Source organism: Propithecus coquereli, unplaced genomic scaffold, assembly GCF_000956105.1.
Source record: "Propithecus coquereli isolate 6110/MARCELLA unplaced genomic scaffold, Pcoq_1.0 Scaffold81, whole genome shotgun sequence".
In the NCBI taxonomy this organism is placed as follows: Eukaryota; Metazoa; Chordata; class Mammalia; order Primates; family Indriidae; genus Propithecus; species Propithecus coquereli.
In genome coordinates, this window is record NW_012154285.1 from 6,240,079 (window position 1) to 6,250,582 (window position 10,504).

At 38.6% G+C, this 10,504-nt stretch overlaps 1 protein-coding gene across 1 annotated transcript in view; it reads right to left on the minus strand.

Annotated features, from left to right (window-relative positions):
• The window catches only part of ATXN2 (ataxin 2), a 128,396-nt gene that overhangs the window by 61,125 nt on the left and 56,767 nt on the right, over positions 1–10,504 (minus strand). Inside the window, exons 5-6 of the mRNA XM_012663466.1 lie at positions 9,435–9,506; positions 8,821–8,971 (exon numbers count right to left, since the gene is read on the minus strand). Coding sequence (XP_012518920.1) covers positions 8,821–8,971; positions 9,435–9,506 — 223 coding nt within the window. The remainder of the gene's footprint in view (positions 1–8,820; positions 8,972–9,434; positions 9,507–10,504) is intronic.

Genomic DNA, 10,504 nt, shown 5'->3' on the forward strand with positions numbered 1-10,504 from the left:
AAGCCCAAGAATGAGGCAGGGAGGGAACGATCAATAGACACAAGAAAGTACAGAAGAGCAAATTCTGAGGGAAGGGAAACCAACAGTGCCAAGTGCATCAGTAAAGACAGAAAAAGAGTCCAAAGGACCTGGCAATTAGAGGTTAATGGTAGCCTCAGGTAGGATAAAAGCTGCACAAATTAAGGATAAAAAGGGATCTTTTTAGGATCAGAGGGACTTGAGTAGATTTTTAGGCTGAAGTGAAGGAGTAAATAGAGAGGGAGAGGTAGAAGAGTCCAGAAACAGAAAGGTGGTATAAAGGAACAAGTATAGTATCATTTTGTATTTTTCCTTAAATGTAAACAAATATTTTGTTGTACCCACAAAGAATACCTCTGAAAAGAAACCTAATATTTGCTGCGGTAGAAGGAAACAGGGACCAGCCTTACTTTTTATATTCACTGTCATATCTTACTTTTTGAACTTTTTGCCATGTATGCATGTGAAATATTTTCAGAAAAATTTTAAACAGAAAAAAAAATATATAATGAGATACTACTTCATACCCACCCACTAGGATAGCTATCATCAAAGAGACAGACAATAACAAATGCTGGCGGGGATGTGAAAAAATTTGAACACTCGTGCACTGCCGATGGGACTGTAAAATGATACAGCTACTCTGGAAAACAGCCCCAGCAGTTCCTCAAAAGGTTAAACAAAGAGTTACCACATGACCCAGCAATTCCCCTGTAGATACATTGTATATATACCCGTGAGAATTGAAAACATATGTCCACACACAAACCTGTAACATCAACATTCATAGCAGCATTATTCTTAACAGTCAAAAAGTGGAAACAACTAAATGTCCATCAACTGATGAATGGATAAACAAAATGTAGCGTGCCCGTAAAATGGAATGTTATTTGGCAATAGAAAGGAAAGAAGTGACACATGCTATAACACAGATGAAACATTATACTAAGTAAAACAAGCCTGTCATGAGGTCATATATCGTGTGATTTCCATTAATATACGATGTCCAGAACAGGCAAATCTATAAAGAGAGAAAGAAGATCAGCCCAGGGGTGGGGAGAAAGGAAGCAAGTGGGGAATGGCTGCTAATGGGTTTTGGGGTTTCATTTCAGGGTGATGAAAATGTTGTAAAGTTGACAGTAGTGATGGTTGCACACCTCCATGAATATATTGTTAAAAAAACAGAATTATACTATCTATCATCTATTGATTAGAGACAGGATCTCAACTCTGTTGCCCAGGCTGGAGTGATCACGACTCATTGCAGAGCCCTGGGTTTATAAGTGTCAGCCACCATGCCCAGCTTACAATTTAAGTTGATGAATTATAAGGTATGTGAATATATCTCAACAAAGTTGTTTTTAAAATTTCCAGGCCAGGCTAAGCGCAGTAGCTCACACCTGTAAATCCTAGCACTCTGGGAGGCCGAGGCAGGAGGATCGCTTGAGGTCAGAATTCAAGACCAGCCTGAGCAAGAGTGAGACCCCGTCTCTACAATAAATAGAAAAATTAGCCAGGTGTGGTGGCACATGCCTATAGTCCCAGCTACATAGAAGGCTTAGGCAGGAGGATTGCTTGAGCCCAGGAGTTGGAGGTTGCAGTGAGCTACGATGACAGCACTGCACTCTACCCAGAGTGACAGAGTGAAACTGTGTCTCGAAAAAAAGTAAAAAATTCCAGGCTGGGCACAATGGCTGGGTCAGATCCTTGAGACAGGGTCTCACTCTATCACCCTGCCGCCTTCAGCCTCCCAAGTAGCTGGGACTAAAGGCACATGCCTTGCTGAGGCTGGTCTTGAACTCCTGGCCTCAACTAATCCTCTTGCCTTAGCCTCCCAAAGTGTTAGGATTACAGGTGTGAGCCACTGCACCCAGCCTATTTTGTTTTATTTTTAATAAATGAAGAGTATTGCTCTGATCTTGGCATACACATAACACAGCAGAGAATTCCTATATGCTCTAAAAATGTACAAAAACATAATTTTAATAAATGGAACAAGATATTTTAATAAACATATAATACTTTTTTCTTGTGTACCACAAGCTACTCTGTCACTACAATGGCTACTCCCAAAGTACATGGCATGGCCCAAGTTAACTCCTTCTCCTGCCAAGTGACCTAGGCAACTCCCAGTCCCAAGATTACATGTGTATCCATCACTCCATCTGCCTACCTCCCACAGGGTACCTCGAAGGAGAGGCTATCCATCCTGATCACTTGCCCAGCTTTAGAACTGCCTGCCTGTCCAACTTTAGCACTTCTTGCCTATCTATAGAGCCTACTGCACTCCCAGCTATCAGAATGTGCCTACTCAGCTGCAGGGCTGTGGCTGACCTGCCCGCCTTAGTAGAGCGCCACCCATGAATAAATTTGGAACACATTCGGACTCCTGAGAATCGAAAGCTTCCCAGACCATATCGTGCTCTGGGATCTGTCTCCTCCTCAGAAGACTGACAAGGCATTCCTAAGTCATGCCCTTCAGAAAATACCCCTCTCTCTGTTACTCACAGGGCCTTGCCCTATCAGACCAAAAGGACAACCACATCACACCACCACAGTGCAATACCAGAATAAAACAATCTACAGGATTTTATTTCTCACTGCTCTCTGTTACACCTTCACATTCTAACTTCCTCCAACTATTACAATGCATACAATTCTCAACATTTCTGACTCCATTTGGAATTCATTACCATCAAGCTCAACATTCCATTTCTCTTGAATCCTTTCACATGCTTTGTTATCTCCAACTCTGAAAATACCTAGAGCAGAGCTTCTCTACATGGAGCATATAAACTGCCTGAAGAAACTGTGAACACCATGAAATTAAATGTAAAAGTCTATGTGTGTTTCTTCTAGGGAGAAGGTATACAGTTTCACTAGGTTCTCAAAAGGGACTCAAAATAGATTCTTGTATTTCTCTGTACTGTTCATTACAAGAAGTACAGCAATGAACATGTTCTAGAGCTCTGGTAAGTATTTGTTGGACAGCTGGATATATAAGACCACCTGTAGCTTTTCACACTTTACATAAAATAATGCTTCTTTAGAAGTGTGTTAAGGGACCAGGCGTGGTGGCTCACGCCTATAATCCCAGCACTTTGGGAGGCAGAGGTGGGAGGATCCCTTGAGGTCAGGAGTTCCAGATGAGCTTGAGCAAAAGGGTGATCCTGCCTCTACTAAAAATAGAAAAAAATTAGCCGGGCATGGTAGCACATGCCTATAGTCCCAGCTACTTGGGAGGCTGAGGCAGGAGGATTGCTTGAGCCCAGGAGTTGGAGGTTGCTGTGAGCTAGGCTGACGCCACGGCATTCTAGCCCGGCAACACAGCAAACAGCGAAATTCTGTCTCAAAAAAAAGTGTGTTAAGGCATTAAATTTCATTTATTAAGACATTTATATTGAGCCTGTATTTTGTGCCAAAAAACTATGCTAGGCCATAAGAATAAAAAATAAAGACAGCATCCACGCACAAAGAGCTCTAAGTATAATGGGAGAGACAGACACATTAAATTTTAATATAACATGGTATAAGGACACTGATACACAGATGCTGGGGAGGGAACTTATATGTGGTAGCTGAAATTATCACAGTGTAAAAGCGAGTGTCATGTGGTAAGAGCAGTGGGCAAAGAAACAAACACCGGGAACACAAACATATTTAAGGGCAGTGTGAAGCCCAAGAATGAGGCAGGGAGGGAACGATCAATAGACACAAGAAAGTACAGAAGAGCAAATTCTGAGGGAAGGGAAACCAACAGTGCCAAGTGCATCAGTAAAGACAGAAAAAGAGTCCAAAGGACCTGGCAATTAGAGGTTAATGGTAGCCTCAGGTAGGATAAAAGCTGCACAAATTAAGGATAAAAAGGGATCTTTTTAGGATCAGAGGGACTTGAGTAGATTTTTAGGCTGAAGTGAAGGAGTAAATAGAGAGGGAGAGGTAGAAGAGTCCAGAAACAGAAAGGTGGTATAAAGGAACAAGGTGGGAGAAGGGAGAGTCAAGGGCATGACTGGAGAAGTTCGGGAAACATCCTTTCTACTAAAACCAGAGGAGAAAGAATAATGATGGCACGAAGACGATGATTTATAGGTGGGGGAGTGAGCAAGTAGTTGATGGAGATCTAATTCCATTAACCATTTTTTCCATTACACGAATTTTCACTAAATGTGACAAAGGGTCAGGTAATCAAAAGTGATTCTTTGGACTAAATCCATTTATAACGGTCACAAATAAGGAATCCCACGAGATTACACAGAGTTAGAATCAAAGCATGAGTTTAGTCACAAGTTTAGGAACAAAGCATGTTCTATGCTATCACTATTTCACTGAAGCATGTATTTTCGACCAGCCCCAATATCCCCAAATGCAACAGAAAAAAATGATTTAGATCAAGGAATCGGTAAACTTTTCTGTAAAGGCCAGATAGTAAAATTTTTTGGCCTTGCAAGCCATACCGTCTGTTACAACTACTCAGCTCTATTGCTATAGCATGAAAGTAGCCACAGACAACGCATAAATGCACAGGCATAGCTGTCACAATAAAATTATTTACTGATGAGTGGATTTGCTGGCCCCTGTTATCTAGGCTGAGAATACTACCAAGGAAAGGAAGCAGTAAGAAGAACAACAAGGAACAATGGAAAAAGGAAGTAGAAGGGAAGCCAAAGAACTAAAATACAGTTGAGCTGTGGTAAATAAATCAATGAGCAAAATATGAATAAAGGAGAAATAGGAAAAGCAGAAAAAGAGAAGAAAGAGAAAGGCAGGTTGGGCCTGGTGGCTCGCGCCTGTAATCCTAGCACTTTGGGAGGCTGAGGCAGGAGGATCACCTAAGTAAGGCAAGGAGCTCAAGACCATCTAAGGCAACACAGCAAGATCCCATTTCTACAAAAAAATTTTAAAAATTAGCCAGGTATAGTGGCAAGAGCCGGTAGTGTCAGCTATTTGAGAGGCTGAGGCAAGAAGATCACTTAAGCCCAGGAGTGCGTAGTTGCAGTGAGCTGTGATCACATCACTGCACTACAGCCTGGGTGACAGAACAAGACCCTGTAAGACAAAAAAAAAAACAAAACGCAGATGAGACAGGGACACAGGAAATCAAGTGAAAAAAAAAAAATAAATAACAAGCAGAGGCCAGGCATGGTGGCTCAAGTTGGTAATCCCAGAGCTCTGGAAGGCTAAGACAGGAGGAAAATGGGAAAAAATAGTGGGTGTGGTGGCACGCACCAGTAGTCCCAGCTACTTGGGAGGCTGAGGTAGGAGGATGGATTGAGTCCAGGAGTTTGAGGCTACAGTGAGCTATGATGACGCCACTGCACTGTATCCTAGGTGGCACAGCGAGACCCTGTCTCAAAACAACAAGAACAAGAAGCAGAGATAACAGACCAATTCCAAGGTAAACAAATGCAGAGACAAAGGCAGGTGAATGCCCTAAAAAATAGATTGGTAAAATGAAGAGGAGAAAATGAGACCACCTCAGATCTGTCTGTACTGGAATTCAAATATAGGATAAAACACACACTAGTTTTCCAATGATAATCTGATGGTCTCTTCTAATTATACGTGTGGCAAAAAGACCCACAGCTGATAAGATGTAAAAAGCTATTTTCATTTAGTCTATAAATCAAACTGGCACATGTATAACATTTAAGACATCAAACAAAACTTATCATTTCATAAGAAGATATTATTTCTAAAACTTATTTATTTGCATATATGCATGAGTATAGCTTTTATAATAAAACTGATTGAACTCAACGAAGTTAGCGTTAAGAACTTAAAAGCCACGTCGACCTAACTCACTTAAAAGGTTTCCCAAAAATATAAAGACACGGATAATTAAAAAAAAAAAAAAAAAAAGACCTTGAATGATGTAATAATCTACATCTTATATTGCTTCAGAATTTTCTTTTAACTTTTGGCTTTATTTGTGGGGAAATCCTTTAATGTTAATGCAGATTAATTATGAGACAGTTTAGCTAAATAAGAAATCAAACCACATAATTTATGTCACTATAGTATAATGTTAAGGACATGAGTTGGAGTTGAAGAGCTGAGTTTGCTGTCCTCACTTTACCAAGTTACTTAAATGTATCTCAGTTTCCATATCTATAACATGTGGATAATAATCATACCCACTTCAGAAAGAAGTTGTGAGGATTAAATGAAAAAAAAAAGCATGTAAAACACTTAGCACAGAGTCTGACACACAGAACATGCACTCGAATTTTAGTTCCTATTATCAACCTTAAGAATTTGACAGTAATATTACAGAAGAGAATTATAGGACAGAAAGCAAATAAATTTCCCTCTTCTTTTAGGAAGCTATCACGTAATAAATATTTTTATCATTCATTCACTTCTATTAATCTTTCAAAAACCCTCAATCCATTTATCCACTTAAGATGTAGAAAGGCAGTATCAAATAAAGCCAGCAGAGACTATTGCAGATAATCTTCAATCCTTAGATGGAAAGGGCACTGTGAGGCAAGGAAAGCAAGCACAAATCCTCGAGGCTCACTGAACAGGGCCACTCCTAGGATCTCATCATAGGAAACCAACGGCTCACATCCCTGACTGAACCTCAGAGTTACATGCCCAGCCTCACCCAGGCTAATTATAATTAAACCAGAATCTCTACAAGTGAGAAATGGACATTTAAAAAGACTCTCTGGGTGACTAAATGTGAACCCAACAGTAAGAATCACTGATTAAACCCTGCCTTCTTTTACTTCAGAAGACTAGAAATCTGATTAAGTCTCTATCTCTAATACAAATGAAGAAAAATATAAAAGCGGTACTAAATGCCTCAATTTTTGTCATTAATGAAAACCATGCCAATTAATAACTCTAAAATTAATTTCTCCATACTAATAGTATTTCCGAATTAATACTTCTCTTTTATAGAGAGGGCAATTTATGCCAGGATAGTCTTAAAAACCTGGCTTAAGAGACCTGAAGTCCTAACCAATGACTTAATACTATTTTCAGGATAATACTATGCTCTAACCACAATCCTATAATTCACAGACCACTACAATAAAACACCTGAAATTACTTCAATACTTTATGTCCTCACCAAGAAAATTAATTTTTTAAGTATATAGCAAAATATAACCATCCCCTTGAGTGCACTGAATATTTTCAAAGCTGTCACTGTGATCTGTATTTTCTTGGCTTTCTACAATGATCTGAAATGACCTGAGAAATGGAGACATAATAAAACAAAATAAATATTTAAAGACATTAATTTTGAAGAGGATCAAAAACGTGCTACCGCAAATATCTCAAAGTAATATTTACTCTTCCAAATTTGGGAAAAGCCAATTCACTATGTAAAAAAACAAACAAACAAACAAACAAACAAAAAGCCCTAAGCATACTATAAATGGGTGTTAGCTAAATGGCCTGGTATCAAATAGAGTAGCGAACATTTTTGTTGTTACTGGGGCCAATACTCTTTCCAGAATGCTATGTATTAAATTCAACTAATTTAATTAATTTTATTTTCCCTTTTGGCTTATGACCAAAGTCAATTTTCAAATCGAAAACAGTGGAATATTGCAATAGTAACAGCATAAATATAATTAATTTGGTGCTCCCAGGCATAAACAAGATCAACTCCAAAGGTAGCAGCTGAAAAAGACTTGCTTCCTTGTATGAGCAGCTGAAGGCCTCTTAAGACAAAGAGTTGTGAATCAAAGACACGGACATTTGAAAAGATACAAAAACAGACACTGTGCTTTCATCAGCATTTCAAAGCAGTTATAGAGTACCTAGTACTGTTAACCTCTGAAAAAGCAAGCTAACTTATAGATGAGAACCTTGTTAAGAGAAATGCTTTAACTTCTTCATGTATTACAGTTTCTGAATAACGACACAGAAGAAATCAACCCAACAACAGAAGCAGCTTTTGGTATAGACTGAATCATGAAAAATCAAATGGCAATGAATTACAATTTGCAACAGAAATACATACTTGACTACAGAATTTAACATAAAGAATTTTAGAACCAAGTTCAAAATTGCCCAGAAGTGCCTATCAGAATGTTACTGAACACTTAGCACTGTAGAGTATTACAGTGCATTCTCCAAATGAGTAACAGAAATTCCCATTTGTTCCTCAATGAGTACTTAAAAAAGACTAAATTTTAATATAACTACATAATCTCTTTTAAATTCTCAAAAACGAAGTCCCACACTCTGAAAGTTTTTATAATATCCATGTTCCACTTATTTACTTTTTTTCATTTTAATTTGACAATTGTTTTCTATCAACAGCTCTCTTTCTTCTTTAACACTATGCTTTGATTTCTTTCCAGATTTACAGGCCCCCTTATAAACTAAAGCACTGTAGGCCAAATGGGATAAAAAATTTTCAGTTGAGTACAGTCAGTAGCATTCTTGACCATGAAACTGCAGAAAATACTTCACAAATGGTATTTTTAAAAAAATACGTACTGTAGAGATGGGGTCTCGCTATGTTGACCAGGATGGTCTTGAATGCCTCGCCTCAAGCTATCCTCCCGCCTCAGCCTCCCAAAGTGCTGGGATTATAGGCGTGAACCACTGCCCCCAGCCCAAATTATCCTTTTTTAATAGCACACAAAAACTCTATTTATGCTACAAAAAGTAGCAACAAAAATACATTAAAATTCTGATTTTTCTAAAAAAAACTGTTAATCACGTTATCACAGAAAGCAGATATTTCTTTAAAAAAAAGGTCTGTACAATCACTGTGGAGAATCATTGCTTGCATAAATCTAATGAACCATGGGGCGTATTTAGGAAGTCAAAACTCACCTCTTCTTGCATAACTCGAGTCCATATCTTTGAACTGCACGACAACAAAGTCAGAACACTTAAACAAAATACTTTCCATTATTTCTTCACGTTTTGGGCCTGAACTGGATTCTGTACTTTTCTCGTGTGCAGCATCAAGTACCAAATCGCACTAAAATCGTAAACACAATATTCAAAATATTTACAAAATAAAATTTGATAGAAATTCCTTAGCTCATCAAGGTGCTATTTCTTATATGCCTCAGGCAAAAATACCCTATCTAAAGAGAACCTGATGATATCTTTTTTTTCCAGAAATATGATCTAGATTATCTACCCCATCATTCAAAAATCCTCACATCTGAAAGTTGGCTTTTGTTGCTATGGTCTGTCTTATGTACATTTAATATGATAAAAAGCAGGAAAAAATAAACCACCCCATCCCTCTACTAGTCCACAATGCTTGAAAATGGCATGTAAATCAAGAAGTCTTTTTGATTACACAAATCAGCCTATAGAATAATCAGCATTTGAAACTGAAGAGTAAAATCATTCAAACTGCTTTTAAAAATCAGGTAAAGCACTATCAAATTGTTCTTTCATTTTATAAGAAAAAAGGAAAGAGTAAAAATTACCTTAGGACTGTATGTTTTAAAAACTCCTTCATATATACCTCCGTTTTTTACTTGTACTTCACATTTGGATCCCTAAAAATATACAATTAATTTATCAAAGAAACAGTATGTTACCCAATCATCAGTGTAACTGTTTTCATTTTAGTTTTTATAGTTCACCAGGTCATTCAATATTAGGTATTCACTGACAGAACAAAAAATTTCAGGCCAGGCGTGGTGGCTCACGCCTTAATTCCAGCATTCTGGGAGGCCAAGGCGGGTGGATTGTTTGAGCTCAGGAGTTCGAGACCAGCCTGAGCAAGAGCGAGACCCCGTCTCTACCAAAAAAATAGAAAGAAATTATCTGGACAACTAAAAATATACAGAAAAAATTAGCCGGGCATGGTGGCGCATGCCTGTAGTCCCAGCTACCCGGGAGGCTGAGGCAGAAACAAAACAAAAAACCACTCAACTTTTTTTTTTTTTTTTTTAGACAGAGTCTCACTCTGTTGCCTGGGCTAGAGTGCCGTGGCGTCAGCCTAGCTCACGGCAACCTCAAACTCCTGGGCTCAAGTGACCGTCCTGCCTCAGCCTCCCAAGTGGCTGAGATTATAGGTGCTCGCACTCATGCCCGGCTAATTTTTTGTTTCTATTTTTAGTTGGCCAGCTAATTTTTTCTATTTTCAGTAGAGATGGGATCTCACTCTTGGTGAGGCTAATCTCAAACTCGTGCCCTCATACAATGTCCCCACCCCAGCCTCCCTGAGTGATAGGATTATAGGTTTGAGCCACCACGCCCGGCCTAAAGTTAAACATTTCTAACCCCAGCTCTATTAAATGGCAAAATAATACACAAGACAATCAACTACTAACATTATTTACACACAGCAGGGTTGACAAGAATACAGTCTCCCTCAGTATCTGTGGGGGATTGGTTCCCCTTCAGATACCAAAATCCACAATGCTCATCCCTTATATAAAATGGCATAGAATCTGCTTCTAACTTGAAAGGAAGAGAAAAATAAATAAATAAAAGTACATAAATAAATAAAATGGCATAGTATTTGCATATAACCTTTCAACATCTGCTG